A 21327-nucleotide genomic window follows, 5' to 3' on the forward strand; every position below is an offset into this window, starting at 1 on the left:
GCACAATATAAACTAAGTTGCCACCAAAAAAAATTTTTACTAGGAAGTATATAAGCTCTTACCTGGATGTCAATGTTGTTGAAAGGGCTTATGTCTTTTGTTGCAGCATAAGTTTCATTTCCTTTTGGTCCATGGATATAATAGTGATAAATGTGTCTGAAATAAAAATGAAAAACAAATCTCAGGAAGTAAAATTAAAAAATTTGCACATTACTACTTTCAAAAACCTAAATAAATCATATTTTTATTAAAATACAACTGGTTCCATGACAACATGTATATCTGGTACAGAAGACTTACTACAGGGTATGACTCCTTTTTGCTCCTTTCAACTCTCATCTCTTTCATGCAGAATCATATTAGGATAATTTTTTTAACTTATGAACATTATAAATTGGAAAATGATATATGTAAGTGAAAAAATTTGTAACTGTTACACTGCTACAGATCCTTTACATCAAAGTGCAAACTAATAAAACTACTGTAATTTGTTCTGCACTCTGAAGATGAAAAAGAACTAAAGCCAAAAAGCTTTCCACATATTGTTTCCAATATCAGTTTTGCATTGATCATTTAATCATAATAGAAACATCTAACAAACAAGTAATTTATAAAAAAATAAAGATACCCTATTTAAAAACTCCCCAAAATCTACATGGTCAGATAGATTAATTCTTTTCACAGAATTATGAAGTTTGAGAAAACTGTGGAGTTTAAATCCATTCACTTCAACTTTTCAGCAGCCTAGTTAATTCTTCCAACGTCAAAGACCGAGTCCTTAAACCCAATGCAGGTGATTTTCAGATAAAGGAGATTACACAAGTCAATGGGACTAAATGAATGAAGGATGTTACATGCATCTGCAAGTGTTTATAATTGCTTTGCTTCTAACATCCAGAAGTGAACTGAATGCAAGGAGAAATCCTGGTTCCCAGACAAAAGCTCCTTGTGGTCTCGTTGGGACAGGACTTCAGAGCAGAGCAGACCGGTACGTCCAAACTGCTTAGTGTTCTGTCTGCATTTCGTCCAGACTTCAAATGGTGCTCTCATGACCTTAAAACATAATTATTTTGGGGGTTTATCTCCCTTCCCGCCACTTCAAAGCATATGAAACAATATGAGGGCTGTGCTGCAGGCCATTAAAGCAGAATGAAACTGGTATGCACGTATGGCACAAGGTGTGGCAGAAGGGTATGTGGAGGTGTTTTGAGGAGAAAAAGGCCATTACACTGCAATAGTGATGCAGGACTGTGTATCACTGGGAAGCTAAACCTGACTGGTTTTACTGTAATATCTACGAGGCATATACTTGCATAATTGCATCTGGGTTTCATCTTAAATAGAGGCATTTTTTTACCTTCAAGAGATCACTGGAATGAAATAACACACACCTAAGAGGGTGCTCACCACCTTCTTAGGTGTGTGTTATCTAAGGTATCTTACATAACTAAGATTTAAAGGACCCAAATTATCTATCAATGTAGATGTACCCCTATATTTTCATGAGGTTAAAAGGGTTTCAGCCACAAGTTCTTACATATAACACTGAATTACTTTTCATGTAATACGGCATTATCTAATTTTTACATTAATCTTCATATTATCTATTATTATTAGATTGCAGGTAACAGCAAAGTAAAATTAGAACTTGAAAATAAAGGTCTATGATTGCTATGACTTCATAGTTCAGTTTACATTGACAGATGATCTTAACAGATAATCCCACACAATTCACAGATACCACAAATATCTCCAGGCTCTGCAAGCCCACTGATGATACTACTTTAGTATTGAGTGGACAGTATCATATATTGTTCCTCCTCTTAAACTGGGATGAAGCAGCAGCTTTTTTTTTTTGTTGTTTAAAAACAAAACTAAAACCAACCCAAACCCTGTAAATACAAACAAAACTAGATATCGAGGTTATCAGCAGCTATCAGAAAAGTAACTTACCACATTATTAATAACGAGAGATGTAATTTTTACATTAATAGAATTATTAAATTGGATATGATTATAACAACAGCGTGACATTGAAACTGATGTTTGTTTAGATGGGAGGCCCCAGTTTCTGTAAAACCAGTTAGCTAGGAAGACTAATTGTGGCATCAAAATATAGATAGCAAGAGCCTTAACAGGAATAAATCCAATGACCAAATACGAAAAGGAAATAATTCATCATTATCTTTGTTAGTAGTCCACTTTTTAAAATCACCAACTTACGCCAGCTGCCTTGTCCAAAGATGAAAGTAATTTTTCAAGTACTGCATGTGATCTGGCTGTACACCTGTAATGACAACTGCTGTGAAACTTTCTTTATCCCTTTCTTCTGATATTAGATTATGAAGAAATCTTTCATCATCACTTGTGATATGAGTAGAGTCAGATGGCTACAAAAAAGTAAAGTAACAAGAGCAGGAATGTAAACTGAATTTCTGAATTCCCACCAGCTTTGAAAGGGATTAAAAAAACCCATAACAGGAAAATAATACAGAACACATCATGCCAAGTACTACAAGGATTAATGCTTGAAATAAAAGCTTACAAATTAAAATCAACAAATAAGAATCTGACACCCCTGATCAAGTCCGTTTTCAAGTCACTTTCATCACAGCATTTGAAGTGCTCAGTCTAGAAATGTATTTAATCATGTTTAATGTGGCACCGTGTGATACCCATGCGCACTGCAGGCCATTTTTCAATACAATAAAAAGACAAATTCACACATTTAATTTCATATTGATATGGCCTGGCTATTTCCATGATTTGTAAAAATTTCCTAGACTCAAAGTTGTCGATTCGTTATCTCCACTTCAATTCTATTACTTGAGTAGTTCACATCACCCCTTCCCTCCTGGATACTTACAAGTTATTTTTTACCTCTAATAGAACTTTACATGCAATTGGTTGGGTCTTTTTAAACTGCGTCAGCTTAACTTTCATTTTATATTATCACCATATCTTTTCAAAGAATTGGTTGCACCACTTCCTTGAATTCTTTAGGAGTAGCTACACACATCATTCACCTAGTTTCCTCTGGCTAATGTGTTAGCTTATTTTCTACTTTTCTATCTCCCATCCTCCCTTTATAATATCAAATGGGGAGGGAAAGCATTTGTGCCCTCTACATAAACCCCAATATTTTGTCCGCTTTTATTTTCAGTTTCTACTTCTGCAACTGTACCTTCCCATCTCTATTACTTTCTCTACCATTCTCTATTCCCATCTGTTACCTTCTCTGCCATCTCTATGTCCATCTCTATAACCTTCTCTACCATCACTACCTTCCCATCTCTATAATTATTAAAAATAAAACTTACATATTTCTGATAATTCAATCTTTGTCACAAGTCACTGACCCAAGACTGGCATGATAAAAAACCTTTTTTACCAACTGGTCCTTTCTTCGCCCATACAAAAAGCCAAGAACACTGATATTACCCACAAGATATGCCTTAGAATCAAGGTCTGATTACCTTATCACACACAGCACTCACCCACATTCCCATCTGCACTTTTTGCTATATCTTTGCCTTTATCTCCTTGCTCAAAAATGTACAAAGGACAGTTCTTTTCAGTCTTCTTCCCTGTCTTACAGCTTTTCACTTAACCTTTTATTCTTCACAAAAACAATCAGGACTGTTCATTTTTGTTTAAACTAAACAGTTCATTTCTTTTACAAAATTAGTGAAGATTTGTGAAACTACTGGGTTTTGTTGATCTGGCTGGACTTTCTCCAATATGCCAGTTAGTTCTTCTACATAAGCACAGCTTGTTTCTCTGATTTATTCTTTACTAATATAGAGAACAGACAATTTTCTTTAGGTTTCACACATGAAAAAACAGCTGCTGCTGTTAGAAATGTATTTTAAAGTATTTTTCTTAACCTGATACATCAAATTATATGGCATTTCTGTCCTTTAAACTGAAAAGAGAAAAAGGAAGCACATACAAATAAAGCCTTATGATATAGTTTATTCAAGTTTCCCATTGCTTCCTTTTGTACTTTACATTTGAAAATGATTCAGTAAGACAAATATACCCCTAGACAGGTAGTATAAGAATATCACAAAGGGAAACCATGTTAACCTGGGAAATGCTTTCAATTAAAAAAGAGAAAGCAGGAAAGCTATTTACCTTTCTGTTTTGAATGTATCCGCTATATATTGCTTCTTTGTTTTTCTCCTTCTTTTCAAAATCCTCTTTAGAAAGGACAAGTTCATGAACATCCTGAGACTCTGCAGGTTTGCTTATCATCTGATTGTATTAAAGAAACAGTATTTAAAATCAAAATAAGATTAAAAATTAACATAAAATAGTTTAAGTCTGTGATTAAAAGCTAGGATAGTATGATCATGTAAAAACGTTTTAAAATGAAGATTGACATTTACTTACTCTGGCAGACTGTCCAATGAAGAACACTGCTTGCTTGCCTCCAACTCCAAAATATGAGATGTCACTATTCAAACTACGAGGCACTGGCAAAGGGCGCACATAACCTGAATGATCACTGAGAGTAAAAGTGCCTTTAATGCATTTTCTCAAAACAAAAGTAATTTAAAAAAAATAAACTTCTGATCTAAACAGCTTGTATTAATTTCTTCTTGTAGTCACTTTGTTAAAAAACCCTTTATGTTAGACCTATTATAATTGCAACACTTAAATATATGTGCCTAAAATTCTTGATGTGTTCTTTTTAAAAGGATGGTGACTGAGAAACTCTTTTCCCAAGTTATCTTATGAGACATTTCTGTCCTTCTACCAAACCAGATCTTATTCAGTCAATACAAGTTCAACTTTTTCATCTGACTCTTTTGCTTATTACTATCTATGTACACTCTTTTCACACTGAAGTTCAGATGAAAGAGAGGAAAATATTTGGCAGGTAGAATCTGATAGAAAAAGAAACTATTACTATGAAAACTTTTCCAGTGACAACTCTGCAACACGGACACAGTCAACAGGTCTGTGTGACAAGTAAAGTAATTATACACAGTTTTAATGGTAGAAAGTAAAAAGGCAAATCCCTCAATGCTCTCCCTCTGACCATGGTAAGATAATGCAAAGCTGCTGCAAAAGAAAATGGTTTACAAAACAGAAAGCTCATCTTCCTGACATCATCCTTTCACAGAAATACTTCTGAGCCAAAATGGGAAACAATGCCAACCATTATTGGAAAGACTACATATGCCATCAGCAATTAAATTCCATGTCTTTTTAAGTCAGCTTTGATAGACAGTCTTACCTAGTTTAAGCAAACAGTAGGACAAACACCTATTTTTAAATCATATCAGTCTCAAATGAAAATAAGGTGTAGATGGTATCCTGGTATAATTTACAGCTATGCTCCCACTACTGGTATCAACCCACTGTTTAAACCTGTAGCTTAAAAATACTATACATTTTTACTGTTACTAAATTCACCTACAGCAATTTAAAAAAGCTCTGAATTTTTCTTACAAATGACCCAGGATCACTATTTATGCCACTATCTCCTGTTGTTTGATAGCTATTAATGATTCTATTTGAGGATGCTTTCAATGCAAAAAGCCCCTCCTCAGCTATACTACCACTTTCCTTTGCCCCATTATTTTTTACTCTAGTTTCCCATAGACAAATTAGTTACATGCATATGTATCTAGGTTGTGATCTTCATCTTGACATTGACTGTCCTAGATTTAAACTATTTAAAACAGTGACTAAAGCTCAAGAACTGTACAGAACTGCTTTTCTGGAATTTCGTACACTAAGGTTAAACCTGGCTGTGCAGATGGAAGATCTCTTGAGAACAGATTCAAAACTGTAAAATTAATTTGTCTAGGTAGCAAAACACACCATAAACCTCCACTTTCTTCTTTAAATGCAGACCAATTCAAAAGAACTCCTTTCAAAAGTCACCTTCAGGTATAATATTAAACGATACACAACTAAGATACAAAACAAAAACCACCAAAAAAAACAACCCCAAATGAACAACAACAAAAAACCCTAAACAAAATCTCTGTAACCATTAGTCTAGTAGCATAACAGACATTAAATGTGTTACTTAATGAATTACTAAAAGGCTTTCAGGTAATAAATGAATACACTATAAAAAACCTCTGCAGAGCACAGAATGTGCATAAGTGTATGTAGGCAAGCCAAAAGCGTAGAAAAAGCCACAAGAATAAAAAAAAAGAAACCATTCTCACAGTATCATAAGAGCAGTTTTGTTACGAAGCTTCTCTATTTCCTACCTACAAAAAGTAGGCGTCTATTTATTTGTAATCACAGAATGACAGATTTATCTGTTGTTGTAGAGATGCATCTTTTAAAATTATATTCTGTGAACCTTCACAGAGTTTGCTAGCTGTAAAAATGATCAAAACTTTCTAACCTTTCGAAGTCACCTTGTCTTGTAAACTTTGACAACCTATACACAGCCCAGTTGTTTAGCTGTTTAGAAGTCATTCCTCTTCCATTATCAATCACAGCAACAGCTGATTTTCCTTGGGATTCATCAAATAACTGTTTTGGGGGGAAAAGGAACAATAAACAAAAAACAAGGAGCACCAGAAAAAAAACATAATGCAAACTATCTCAGAAGAAAGTAGCATATTTCTATCTTACCAATTTTATCTGTATGCTCCGAACACCAGTATTTCGGGATGTAGCTGACAGAGAATTGTCAATCAACTCAGCAAGGGCAAATGCTAAAGAAATTGAAGAAAAATAAACCTATGAAAATCTTGCTCTCAAAAGACAGCACTCAGAAAACAGACACAGAGTAGATTCTTAGTTTCTTCTGAGCAGTTCCCAAAATACAGACAAGAGCTAAGCACTATCAGAACCATCAAAATTGTATCACATCTTGACTTAAAAAAGAAACAACCAAACCAAAACAACGTGCACATATACCGTTATGGTTTGTTTCATCATTGAACATGTTGATGTAAGAACACAATTATTGGAAGTATGTATGAACAGTGATGAACTAACAGGCTCCTTACCACAAGACAAACTTCTTTTCCATGATTAGGAATGATTTTGATTTATATGAAAGTGTCAAGCATGCAAAAAACTGACTTCGACTTGTAAAAAATATTAAGGAGGAATGAGCTCATTGAAAAAAACTAAATGGATATGTTGTACAACTTCCAAATTACAAAGTTATTTGTTTACAAAAAGAACACAAAGAAAACTGTAAAAATGGTTGAACAATTTAGTGAATTGTAACTACAACCAAAATTTTATCAATTACATGGCAATACACACCAGAAACAGCCAGCCAAACTACTCACACAAGTTCGTGTTTCTAAACATTAAAAATACTTGGAGCCCTTATATAATTAAAGTTAGGACTACTTAAATTTGGTGAAAAATTGCATTTAAATTAGGACAATAGCATCAATCTGGAAAAATACATCAAGTCTGGAGTAATTCACTCCAACTGATCAGCCCTAGTGAATAGATATTTCCATTCAGTCTCTGATAAAGTTTCATTTGCAACGTTCTTCAGAATGCTACAGCTCAAGTTACACTGGCCACCCCTTGCATATTAGTATCATACAGCAGCGCTGAAGCATTTGGCATTCTCCCTCAAGTTGTTTTTGAAGTATAAAAACAGTTCTCAGTTCCTTTGCAAACTTCTTCACTGCTAACAAGAAGAGTTGAGCACCAGTTATGTCATATATCCTTACTATTCCATACCAAAGAAGTGACTCCTCATCAATACCTGAAACCGGTTAGGCATGTCCTTAAGAGATGTTCTGAAAAAGGAGCATCAGCTGCAGTCACTTACATGTGCTCAAAAATTGCTATTTGCTCTAACAAGTCAATTCCAGTACATAATAAACAAAAGTAGGCAGTCTAATATAGCTGTTCTGCAAATGTGAATTATGGATGTGTTGCAGAATTTCACAATTACTGTACTAAGGTCTCAAAGAGTGAGATTTAGTAGCACGAGGAAAAAATATGCCAGTAATGTCATTACAGAAGTAAATTTAAAGGTTATTCTGTTCATGATCTTGATCACTGTAGTGTCTTTGGGATTGAAGAGTTATGACAAGAAGTAGTACCAAAACTTTTGGAACATTTTAAAGGTTTTTTGAGTAGCAATATGAACATGTGCAGCACACTCAGAGCAGGTTACCATCCTTTTCCCTATGTCAACTATTACAGAGTACAGATAAGACCAAGAATTGACTTAAATGCATATGAAAAGTTTCTCACAAACACCTGAAGCTTGTTCACTTTTAGAGAGAATGATGATTTAAAGCACCCTAATGAAGCTGCTTTAGCAGTAGTATGACAGAGCAAAATGTAAGAAAGTTTACTTTTCCCTTAGTAGTAGCAAAGTTTGCTTTAATACCAAAAAAATCAACAGACTTCAAAAGACAACACTGACATACTATATTTAAATCATTTTTCTGTCTCATAAATAAATATGGTTCAGGCTTTTGGGCAAGAGTTTGCAGGGAGAGAAAACAGAAAATCTGTTTTGATGATACTGCCAGATGGACCCAAACAAAAGTTTCAAATACTTCAAAACTAGCACAAGTTGTCAAGACACTTTGTTATCTAGGCTCACAGACATTGACAGACATAATCAAAATCTTTTCTTCTCCTGTTTCAATTATTTTCCTCCTGTTCCAATACTTCTGGAACACAAACCTATCAAAGATGCTGCTATATTTTATATTCAAGCCACATTTTAAAAGGCAGTATATTCATCTGTGGAAGGCTGATGTGACCTGGATACAAAATCTCTGGTTAATACAACATATAAAGATAATTTACACAAGATTATTTTGGCAAGTACTTACGCAAAGGATTTTGCCCTTCACTGGCATAGTACTCGTACATGCCACTTTTGACAAGGGTATCGTAGTGGGGCAGGAAGTCAATTCGCTCCTTGGTTGCCAAAAGCAGCATTTGATCAACTGACTGTAGCAAATATAAAGTAATTCCATCTTTAACAAGCTCACCTGCAGAGAAGATGAAATACAAAGTATATTGAAGAGCACTGCACCCGGCAACTTCTGCTCTCAAAACTAGTACAGGTTTAGCCCCAGGTGTTCTCTATATTTTCTTAGGCACTGACTGCTGAGCATCCTAGCAACAGCATGTAATTTAAAATCCTTTCGCTTTTCCAAGCTTACTAATGCAAGTTTTTCTCAGGCAATGGCTATTTACATGACATTTTTTCATATCATTTACAGAACTTGTGACAAAAGGTTGAAGATCACCTTGTATAACTGTCATCATACTGATGAGTAGTTGTTAGAAACTTGCTTGTGAAACTCAATTTTGTAACAATTCTTGGCAAACTACTACAGGATTTACTCTTCCAGCTAATTATTGCATGTCACAGAGTATAAACAATCATCATGCAGTCTTTGCAATGAATAGAAGAAATAGCTGTATTTATTTTCCTATCTTAGATACTTACTGAAATTGTCTTCTGTAATTTCCTTCCTGCTCGTTGTGGTGATAACAAAGTCTTCATCATCAGCTATGCCAAATGCCTACAAAATTTGCAGGTTATTCAGTTATGATAACTAAGGACTCCAAAAAATACTCAGATAAATAAACAGAACCCACAAAGTAAACTAGTGGTCTTTGCCACAAACTACTGGGAAGTGACCAAACATTTTTCCCATATTAATTCACAACATAGTTTAATTCCAAAACTTAACTTCATTTGCTTTCTCAACTTAGCCAAAACTGTCTGCACTCAAGTAGTTTGGATTTTTACCTGCCTAAAATATGTTCTAATGAGCAACAGAAATTTTGAGCAGGAGGAACTGTCTTACTAGTAATCACCTTAAAGGCTGAGAAATAAGAATGAACAGCTCTATTACAGACTATGCAACTACAGCAGCAACTACAACAGCAATAGTCATGATCTAGAGGGTGTTCCATATTTAATTGCACCCTTTTGAGACATTAAACCAACCAAATATTTCTTAATGTTGGATACATACTAATGTTTCTGCTCTTCAAGTGTATCATACATTAACAAACAAAAAAAAAAGCGTAAAAAAAAAATAATTGAGATTTCTTTTAGAAAATTCTTTACTGTTAAACCACTGAAGTGTATTCTTCTGAATCTAAATGATTGTGGCTTCATTGCTGCCTCCAATTTTTGAACATATTTCTGTAGCTTTGGACTTTCTATCCTGTTTTCTACACAGACTCATATGCCTCTACATCCATCCTCACTAATCTCTTTCTTAAAATGATAAACTAAATATCTGTATTTTCTCCTGCCTTTCTAGGCCTTTGAAACTCAATTAAAAGCCAACTCAAATCCTGTTTGACTCCAACAACCCCGTCAGTCCTGCAGTCATGACTCCTACAGGTGCTTTCTGCACATTCAGTCAGAATCTTCCCTGAAGCTCTTGCATTCCCATAGCAGCTTGCCCTCATCATTTCCCATACCTTTTTTCTTTCCATCCCTTGCATTCAGACTCACAAAATTATTTTTAAAATGCTGCTTAAGCTTTTGTTAGAAGCCTGCTTTTATTCTTTCAGTTCCCTTCTCCCCAGTTGCAACTATGTTAAAGATACAGTTAGTATCCATCAACAAAATTGCTAAGTTTCTGGCAACACCTGGTACAAATGAAACAAATTAAGATGACATTAACAGACTAAGAGCCTTAGAGATCTGGAGTAATTATTACTTTTTAACTCTTCTATGGTCAGATCTCTTCAACTTAGCCTTTCACATTACACACATTTCTACATCACAAACCTGTGCAGGGAAAAAAAAAAGAATACTCAAAGAAAATAACCAGCAAAAAATCTAGATACTATAAACCTAACCTCCTACTGTGCCATTCAAGTTTAAGGGTTATTACAGAATAACTGGAGAGTTCTACTTTTGAAAGCACAGATAAGCATCTTTTCCCTCCAGGTATAATTACAGCTTCCCTGTTTTCTCTACCTCCAAGAAAGCTCTTCTGCTCTCAGAACCTTACGTACAGTGCAGCATTTACTTTAAAGGCAGAAAGAAGTTGGTTAGGATGCCTGCACATGAAGTGCCTGCACAGGACTGCAGCCTGCTGAGCAGGGGCAGCCTCATCCTTCCAGCTCTCTCCTGGATTCCAGGAGTGAGCCTCAATTAAGACAACTGCAACAGCCTTGCAGACAGACCTACACCTGCCTTTCCCCTGGTGAGCTCAACATCATGGTATCTACAGGCAGCAGGTCCATTCCATTTCATTTAGAGGTAAGTTATTGAGTACGTTCATGGACCAAGTATGGCAGTCCTAACTGCAGATAAATTCTTTTTCTTGTCTATGTCTGAATTTAAGAGGCTGCATCCTTTGCAAACTCTGGCAAACTTAGAAAATTTCCCAGTTTGAAAATACCACTTTCATGTCATGTCCCACAACATTGTTGTCTCTAAATTGGAGAGACACATATTTGATGAATGGACCACCACCTGGATAAAGAATTGGCTGGATGGCTGCGCGCACAGTGTTGTAGTCAACAGCTCAATGTTGACCAGCAACGAGTGGTGTCCCTCAGGGATGAGTGTTGGGACCAGTCTCGTTCAACATCTTTGTCGGTGACACGGACAGTGGGATTGAGTGTGCCCTCAGCAAGTTTGTCAACGACACCAAGCTGTGTGGTTCGGTTGATACGCTGGAGGGAAGGGATGCCATCCAGAGGGACCCTGACATACTTGAGAGGTTGGCTGATGCCAACCTCATGAAGTTTAACCATGACAAGTGCAAGGTCCTACACCTGGGTCAGAGCAATCCGAGGCACAGCTACAGGTTGGGCAGAGAAGAGATTCAGAGCAGCCCTGTGGAGAAGGACTTGGGGGTGCTGGTCGATAAGAAAATGAACATGAGCGGTGTACATCCATGGCAGTGTACGAGGCTGGGGTAGACAGCGCCTTGGGTGACATGGTTTAGTGAGAGGTGTCCCTGCCCATGGCAGGGGGGCTGGAATTAGATGCTTTTAAGGTCCTTTCCACCCCTAACTATTCTACGATTCTATGATCTATGATTCTATGGATAAAACTATAAAACACATTTATGGAAAATTATTTTATTCTCAAATCAGAGATTTTCAAACCAAGAAGTGTCAGTCGTGCTTATGGATACCGAGATATTTGTATCAACTCTTTCAATTATTCACACAACTATATATTATTAAGGTCATTCATACAAATTAGCAAATACAGAATCTAAGATATAAACAGACTTAAGTGGAGACAAAGACCTTGCTGGAAGTAACTGAGAACAACTGTATGCAACTCATAAGAGTGACGATCAAATGAGCTTTCCCAGTTCACTGTTGGGTCAGCTAGTCTTATCATGACAACAGACTGCTGCTGAGGATATGGTACTGAGCCCTTATGGTAGCAGAACAATAATCTTTAATTATAATCTGAATGAGCTTTCACAATGTTGGAACACAAACGTACTATCCTTGAACACCAACAGAAAGGGGATCCAAAAGTCTCTAGAAAAGCAGCTGCATTCAAAAAAGATAGAAATTATTTCTAAACACTTCTTGGAGCTCAAAGCAAAGAGTTGCATATTATGGAAATACAGAACACCCAGTAGCCCCTGTCTTCTGGGCAGATGGTCACTAGATGCAACCTACAGACAGAATCAGCAGTGAACTATAGTGTTCTGAAATATTTTCCAACCATCCTTTCCTGATTAAGTTACCTTTGTCTAAAGAGTGAATTACAGAAGACAGCATTTGCAGAACTTGAAGTGCCTTGTCCTCTGTTCTAGTTGGAAGTTTCACTACTTTCAGAAGTTCAGCCGATACACTTCTAAATATTTACAATGAAAGGTGTTAAGAAGTGAACAAATGGTTCAACAGAAACACTAAGAACATTGCTGCCCACCACAAGATCCAGTAATAGAACATTTTGTGTGGTATCTTAAAGCTGCATCATCATTTTGGTAGAAAAAGAGAAAGAGAAGAGAGGAAAATTGCACAACAGAAGCTTTCTACAGGAGCCACACGTATAAATCTATGAAATCTTGCCCAGAACAACGAGTTAACTCAGACAAATTTTCAAGACTTACAAGATTTAACAAGTGGGAAGAATTTATGCAAAGAGCATTCTGTCATTACTAGACTTCCTCAGAGTCTACCCAAATATAGTAACTTTCATCAGACCTTCACAAGCCTTTGTGTCTAGTAACAAAATCTCAAATATGCAGCTATCAACCTAAATTTGGACATTGACTTCATACAGCTTCCACCGTGAAAACACTTTGTATGACATCACTTTTTTAAATAACAAGAATTCAAAAGCCACTCTTCAAAAGCAAAACCATACTTTGTCACATCTAAGAAGCTACACCTGGATAACTAATGCTAAAGGAATGCAAATACTCTGTAAGTGACAGTACTCAAATTTGTGCGCAAACTTAAAAACCACACATCTTTCCAATCAGTCAACACACGGTGAGGCAGTACCCAAGCGCAAAAAGGTATGCAAACTGCATCCTTCTTCCCACTGAAATGTCAGTGGCAAAGTCGCTACACACAAGCATTTCAGTAAAGCCTGAAATACAACAGTTTTCGAAAAAATTCATAACATTGTTGCATTTTATATATATCTTAACTGCATCAACAGTTTCTTTAAAAATCAAGGAACAACTGGTTTGTGTGCACCTATTATGTTTAAAATACATCTATTTTTAGTTTCTGATTACATGGGATCTTGAAAAATAAAAAAAATGAACATAGTTTTTATAGTACAAAAATACAATTATTGTAAGATGGATAGATTTCATCATTAAGAAGTACTTTTATTGGGCAAATTTATTAGAACAACATCTTAATACTTTTTAAACACATTTAAGAGTTACCCTCTGATGATATAAACAGCAGAAGTTGCTAATATTTTTTTCACTAATCACAAATAATTTCATTATACGTTATTTACCAGGCTTTGGTAAGCAACTAGTCACAAAAAAACATCCCAAATTCACTTTTTTTTTTTTTTAGTTTCCATCACGTCTATGCCTCTTCTTCATACTGCCTTTTTTGTCCCTTAGCTTATTGATACATATCATGAAACTTCTGTGCAGTTGTCAGCACAGATACCTTTCTGCTTTAAAAGCAGCATGACCTCTCTGTAAATGCCTGGAAGGATTCCTGTCAGCTTAGCCACCAACTGAAGCGCTCCAGCTTCACTGTGTATTGGGACAACATGAGCAAGAGATCTACGATTACTGCCAACAAAGTTTAGCTCCATTCTGCTCATTGCAGGTTAAGTGGTTTCCAATTATACTCTAAACATCAGGACAAGTAGTGGGGCGTATAGCTAACAGAAGACAAGTGGAAGGTGTACAAGCAATAGTACTCCCAAGAATCACAGAACTGTTCAGGTTGGAAGAGTCCTCTGGAGATCATCCAGTCCAACCCTCCTGCCAAGGCAGGGCCACCTACAGCAGGTTACACAGGAATGCATCCAGGTGAGCTTTGGATATCTCCAGAGAGGGATGCTCTACAACCTCCCTGGCCAGCCTGTTCCAGTGCTCTATCAACATAAAGAAGTTCTTCCTTATGTTAAGGTGCAACTTCTTGTGTTTTAGTTTATAGCCATTGCTCCTCGCCCTGTTGTGGCGCACCACTGAAAAGAGTCTGGCACCATCCTCTGAGATATTTATATGCATTAATGAGATCCTCTCTCAAGTCTTCTCTTCTCTAGACTTATCAGGCCCAGCTCCTGCAACCTCTTTTCATAAGAGGAGATGCTCCAGACCCCTTATCATCCTTGTGGCCCTCTGCTGGACCCTCTCCAGTAGCTCCTTGTCTTTCTTATACTGAGGAGCCCAGAACTGGACACAGTACTCCAGATGCCAGGGAGTCAGATGTCAGGCCAGTACCAGGGACGATAACCTCACCAGTGTCAGCAGAGAGGGAGGATCACCTCACTTGATGTGCTAGCCACACTCCTCCCAATGCACCCCAGGATCCTATTGTCCCTCCTGGCTCATAGTCAACCTGTCATCCACTGGGACTCCCAGATCCTTCTCAGCTGAACTGCTCTCCAGTAGGTCAGACTCCAACCTGTACTAGTACTTGGGGTGCTTCCTCCGCAGATGAAGTCCCCTACACTTGTCTTTGTTGAACCTCATTAGGGTTCTCTCCGCCCAATTTCCCAGCCTGTCAAGGTCCCACTGAATGGCAGTGCAGTCTCCTGGCGTATCAGCCACTCCCCCAGCTTCCCATCATCAGAAAACTTGCTGAGGGTACACTCAAGCCCTTCATCCAGGTCACTGATAAAGAAGTTGAATAAGACTGAATGCAGTATTGATCTCTGGGGAACACCACTGACTAAAGGCCTCAATCTGAATTCTGCTCTGCAGATCATAACCCTCTGAGCTCTGCCATTCAGCCAGCTTTTGATCTACCTCATTGTCCATTCACGTAACCCACATTTCCTAAGCTTACCCAAAAGGATGTTATATAGAGAGATAGTATCAAAAGCCTTGCTGAAGTCAAGGTAGATAACATCCACTGCTCTCTCCTCATCGACCCATTGTGCCATGTCATCATAGAAAGCTATCAGATTGACCACACAAGATTTACCTTCGGTGAATTCATGCTGACTAATCCTGATGACCTTCGTCTCTTCTACATGCTTGGTGCTGACCTCCAGAATGACCTGCTCCATCACCCTTCCAGGGATACAGGTGAGGCTGACTAACTGGTAGTTTCCCATGTCCTCTTTCTTGCCCTTTTTGAAGATGGAAGTAACACTGGCCTTCCTCCAACCATTGGGCACCTCTCCCATTCTCCATGATTTTTTAAAGATGATGGACAGCAGCAGAGCAACAACATCTGACAACTCCTTCAGCACCATGGGTGCATTCCATGAAGGCCAATGGATTTATGGGTGTTAAATCTGTCTAGCCTATCCCTAACCTAAGAAGAAATGAATTTCCGTATTTAATTTACTTATTCACCTTAAGATTTCATAGTTCTGGGGACTGAAATTACATGACTGCTCCACATATGCTCAACAGAGCTCAAGTGGAATAATCGAGCTAACAAATAATTTTTAATTAAGAGGTTTCTGCTTTACAATTGATCACTGCAAGGAAGAAAATGACTGTATCTGCTCCAGCTTCTTTTAAAATAAAAATGAAAATCTTTTAATCTTTCCCCTTACACACATTCAGAACTAGAAGCTAATCCGTAAGTTTGTAAAGCCACATCCAACCACACTGTCAGGTGTTAACTTGTTGCTAATGGACAGTAAAGAAAAAAAAAGTGTCATCAAATATTTGCTGCAATAAACCTCAAAAGTTTCAAAAATTAACAAAGAATGTTTTAATAATAATGGAGGAATATTTTTTTGTTGTTTTTTTAATAGAGAAAACATGGATCTTCTCCTAAATTGACCTCTTGAGTAGCCAAATCTCTTGTCTCAAGAATCAGTTGTTCTGCTACATAAACAGGAAGATGCTCACCTTCTCTCTGCATTATGAAAAAAAACATAGGTCCCAGAAGTAGCAGCCTAAGACCAGGCCTTCAGGCATTCAAGTATTTTCAACTCTGAATCATCAAATACTACAATCAGTTTTAATTTCATTTTCAAAATTTACAATCTCCTTTGACTCCTACGTATCCAGTTATATCCGGAGGAATTCTCTTTTACTACAGGAAGATGTGCACAGCAGAAATAGTTCCAACGGCTTAATATTTCTGGCACCCTTGTCAGACATTACCACCCCCACAGCCCAGCTGGCAGACTGGGAAATGTATGTGCACCTTAGCTGCTACAGCAGAAACATAGAATAGTTAGGGTTGGAAAGGACCTTAAGATCAAGTTCCAGCCCCCTCGCCATGTGCAGGGACACCTCACACTAAACCATAGCACTCAAGGCTCTGTCCAACCCAGCCTTGAACACTGCCACGGATGGAGCATTCACAACTTCCCTCACCACCCTTACAGTAAAGAACTTCTTCCTTATATCCAATCTAAATTTCCCCCGTTTAAGTTTTAATCATTTTAAGTTTGAACCTGTTTAAGTCTGAATCATTCAGCCACACAACAAACTGCCAATGGAAGTCATTTTAAAGCTGAGCCTGTGCTGAGGTTGAGCCACTGTACAGAATACCCATGAAAACAGCACGGCTAGGTACGTGATGTTTACCTGATCACGCACTCTAATAGCTTTAACTGGAGAGCAGTGAATACAACATTCCATCTCATCTTAGTCTCAACAATTCAAAACTACCTTATCAAACAAATCTTTCAGAACTTTCATTACTTCCTTGACATGCTTTCAGCACCATGTGCCGGGGAAAGCCTGTCCTTCACCTTACTCTTGAAAGTAGTCTCAACTTTCAAGTTGCCAGAAATCTGGCACTTTAGAGTACAACACTCATGGAAACACAAACAATGCACAAAGCTCCCAGAGGCACTGAGATGCCAGAAATCTCTTCCAGAAGCCTAACGAGGACCCGTACACTGCTGGTGTAGAAGACACGTGACATCAAACTTCCTGGACCTCAGCCTGTGCAGCTTTCACTGGACCAGCGTTTACTGGTCACATCAAACCATCTGTTTTAGCCTGCTTTCAGAGTTAGATATACCATATGTAAGACAAAGAAATCTCCAAGGTGTGAAGAGTCATCACACTCAAATTAGTCGTGACAGAGGCATCTCTGACTAACTTGCAGACAGTCAATGCATTGGAGAAGGCCTTTCTTTAAGAGAAGGATAATTTGAGGTTCTTGCTACACAAGTTTGTAAGAGCACTAACTCTATTACTCTTAATACCCCAAAAGAGCCACCAAGACTGCTGACAAGGATTATGGTGTTGATGTGGTAAGAAACCATACTTGACGATTTTACTTTCACAGGCACCAAATCCAAACACAGCAAGATCTGCTGTGTAGCATCAGACTTTTCATATGCTACGTTGCATATCTGAGCGGTCAGCCTAATGGTGCTGAAGTAGCAACTTCGTAATGTCAATACGTTTTTAAGATAAGAACCCCCTGAGGCTGTTTGTACCTAAGATACATCACATCTTGTGATGATGGCTTATTTCTGTACTAGATTGCAAATATGACAAAAGCTCTAAACAAACACTGTGAGAAGTTACTGGAGAATGCAGCATATATATAAAAAGCCATGAAAACGATTACTTCCTTGACTGTAACAAATTGAAAATTAAGTGTTAACTTCAGTCAAACAATTAATTACCAAAGTTAAGAAACAAAGACGGGTTAATCATCAGCATATTTGCTCTGAATACTGAAAATATGAAGTATCCTTGTGATCCATCCAGTAGGGATCCATTAAGACAACACTTGAAGGAAATCACAGAATACACATTATTATTTACAGGACATATGAACCCCTATAATGATGCTCCATTAAAGAGGAAGTTGGTTCACAGAATCACACGATTCTATGATTACTCTTAGGAGGTATGAACCCCTATAATGATGCTCCACTAAAGAGGAAGTTGGCTTTTAAAAGGCTATGAACCTATCCCACTAACTTCTCTGAATGTAACACTAAGTAAAGTGTACAGATTTCTGTATTTCATTCAGTTGCTTGTTTCTTCTAGCCTTCTGAACTTCAGGGGCACTGATCAGATCAAGGGATGTGCTAACATTCCATAGCCAAGTTACTGTTGAATTGCAGCACCTGGAGTAGCAGCAGTACAGATTCAGTACATTTAATAGAGCACGAACATCCCGTTTTGAACACTGAAGTGGGAGACCACTGAGGAAGAACTGTGCAAGGAGGAGATAGTCATGTGCAACAGCTACTCCTGCTAACCTTGATAACTTGGAGCTTCCATCTCAGTAGGAAACCATTAAAGATTACCCAGACACAGGACAAACAGAGCAATTTTCCCCAAGAGTTTATATGCTGGAGAAAAAAGTGCAAATAACACTGGATAAGGAAACTAAAATAGAATACGCTATCAGACTAAATTAGTGTGCAATTTACAGCTTATTTTCCTGTGAGCTCCTCAACATAAAACATGTGCAGGCAGCTAACAGGTTTTACGGCATTTATTGCTCCTTCAGAAAAAGAAACCACGACAGAAAGTGGGTGATGCCTTCTGTTATCACTAGCAAACTGAAGTAAACAGCTCGTAGGCAGGCAGAAATCTCCACCTCCCAGAGGTCTGAAGACAGGGTAAGTTCTGCATCACAAAACGAAACCGAAAGGACATCGAGACAGCCAAGACCCAACCAGGTGAAGGGTCCGACCGGCAGACACCCCTTGGGGCTTCCGAGGGGCAGCTACAGGGCTCAAACCAGGAAACGACGGGCGCTTTCCGCCCGCACCTTGGACAGCACAAGCTCCGGCAGCTCGGCCCTCCGGCGCGCAGCCCCGCACCGCCGCCGCTTCCCCGCGCGGGGGAGCTCCCGTGCCACCGCTCCCTTCCCGCCCGCCGCCAGGGGCTGCTCCCGCCGAGCGGCTCCGCACCGCGCAGCCGGCCGTCCTACAGCCGCCCGGGACGGGGCCCGGTGCCGCCGGGAGCGCGGGCGCGGTCCCCCCTCGACGCCCGCCCGCCTGGCCCGGCAGGAAAGTTTGATGGGAGGAAGCAGCGCGGCGGCCCGAGCGCCCCAGGCCGGGTGGCGGAGGCGCGCTCCCTCCCCCCCCCACCCCCGGCGGCGCAACGGCCCCGGGATGGGTGCGCGCCGCCGAGACTGGCCCCCCTCGAGCCTTCCCTCGGCACGTGGGGCTGCGGCACGTGCCGGCAGCCCTCATTCCCGATGTCCCGCGCTGCTCCTCCGCTCCTGACCCCGCCGCCAGGGCAGCGCTAACGGGGCGGCCGTGCCCTCCGCCGCCGCTCTCCCGCCCTCCTTGCCTATCCCCAGCACCTGGCGGACGGCGCTGCGAAAGCCCCGGTAGTTGTCCTTGCCGTAGTTGAGCACTTTCTCGTCTGGGTCCGCCTGCTCCTGCCGCCGGTCGAAGAGAAACACGGTGCGGTCCCCGCTGCCGCGGGGCGTCAGCAACACTGGCCTGCGAGTTCCGCGGCTGCCTTCCGCCGCCGCTGCCATGTTGGGGAAGGCGAGGAGACGGAAACCGCCCCGCTGCGATGGCGGCAACAGCGGTACCTAACAATCGGCCCGCGAGCTCCCCCTCCTGGCGCCGACAGTAGCATGCATAGAAGCCCCAGCCGGGGAACGAGAAAAAGCCAGGCGAACGGCCGAGGCAGAGGCCCGGAACGGGAGGAGCTGCGATGCGGATAGGCGGGCGGGGAGCGGCACGGAACCGGAAGTGGGGCTTAGCGCCGCGACTCCGGAACGGGTTCTCGCCCTCCGCTCCCCGCCGCAGCGGGGCAGAAGCGGACGGTGTGCCGGCGGCCTGGCGGTGGAGCAGCGTACTGCGCCGGGCCGCCGCGCCCGCGCTAACGCGTCCGGGGCCGCCGCCTAGCGGCTGTTCCGCGTGCTACCTGGGCCGTGAGGGCCCCCTGGCGGACACCTCCCGCCTGCTCCGGGCCAGAGCGGTGCTGAGTGCGCTGAGCCGCCGGCGGCGGAATGGAGAGGCGGGTCCTGAGGTGGAGCCAGGCTTCGGTGTGAGGCGCGGAGTGGTAGTTCGTCCGCCACCAGTCGTGCTCCACAAGCTGTTGTTTGTTGGCTTTAATGCTTGAAATATTTTCCTCCTCTGAGAGAATGAGTTGGTGCGTTGTCTTCAGTCTTAAAAATCAAATTTCAATTAAAACTTAATTCAAACTTTAATATAAAGTCCTTGGGGTTTGTATGTCATAAAGTCACAGAATGGTTTGGGTTGGAAGGGACCTTAAAGATCATCTAGTTCCAGCCCCTCGCCATGGGCAGGGACACCTTCCACTAAACCGGGTTGCTCAAAGTGCCAGTGTCTCACCACACTCACAGTAAAGAATTTCTTCCCATCTAAATCGACCTTCTTTCCATTTAAAGCCATTCCCCTTTTTCCTATTTTGTATATGTAAACCCCTACTGACTTTGGCTTAGTGCCGTTATAGAAGAACAATAAGAATAGAGTAGCTGCAAGTCTGCAGTTAAAGTATTTTAAAAGACATAGTCTCCATGGTCTTTAAGGACTCAGCAAAACATACTTGTCAGGAAGCTTTCGGGATCTTTTGATGTTTCATTCGTTGTAGGGTAGATGGGTAGCTCTTCCTCCTATCATAAACAAGAGGGACCTAGTTGGGATACACTTTATAAATGAACTGGGAGAAAAGTCACTAGTTACAATTCATGGATTTGGATTTCCAGAAAGTGCAGCTTCTGATGGGGCTAACTTGGAGAAACCGAATGTGTTCTCAGTTTTGTGTGTTCTTGTGGTACTTGCAGTTCGTCTTTCATGCTCCGGGGTGTTCTTACATCCTG

At 40.0% G+C, this 21327-nt stretch overlaps 1 protein-coding gene across 2 annotated transcripts in view; it reads right to left on the reverse strand.

The window, feature by feature from the left end:
* The window catches only part of SMCHD1 (structural maintenance of chromosomes flexible hinge domain containing 1), a 73102-nt gene extending 52973 nt beyond the window's left edge, over positions 1 to 20129 (reverse strand). The window contains exons 1-9 of one of the 2 annotated variants that reach the window (XM_065668071.1): positions 19834 to 20129; positions 9431 to 9506; positions 8805 to 8966; positions 6610 to 6692; positions 6377 to 6507; positions 4396 to 4510; positions 4138 to 4257; positions 2224 to 2390; positions 63 to 156 (exon numbers count right to left, since the gene is read on the reverse strand). In XM_065668071.1, coding sequence (XP_065524143.1) covers positions 63 to 156; positions 2224 to 2390; positions 4138 to 4257; positions 4396 to 4510; positions 6377 to 6507; positions 6610 to 6692; positions 8805 to 8966; positions 9431 to 9506; positions 19834 to 20013 — 1128 coding nt within the window. In that variant the 5' untranslated portion in view covers positions 20014 to 20129. The remainder of the gene's footprint in view (positions 1 to 62; positions 157 to 2223; positions 2391 to 4137; positions 4258 to 4395; positions 4511 to 6376; positions 6508 to 6609; positions 6693 to 8804; positions 8967 to 9430; positions 9507 to 19833) is intronic. The other variant, XM_065668072.1, reaches the window with a different exon arrangement.
* Positions 20130 to 21327: the final 1198 nt, after the last annotated feature.

This window comes from Lathamus discolor, chromosome 2 (genome assembly GCF_037157495.1).
Source record: "Lathamus discolor isolate bLatDis1 chromosome 2, bLatDis1.hap1, whole genome shotgun sequence".
Classification (NCBI taxonomy): domain Eukaryota; kingdom Metazoa; phylum Chordata; class Aves; order Psittaciformes; family Psittacidae; genus Lathamus; species Lathamus discolor.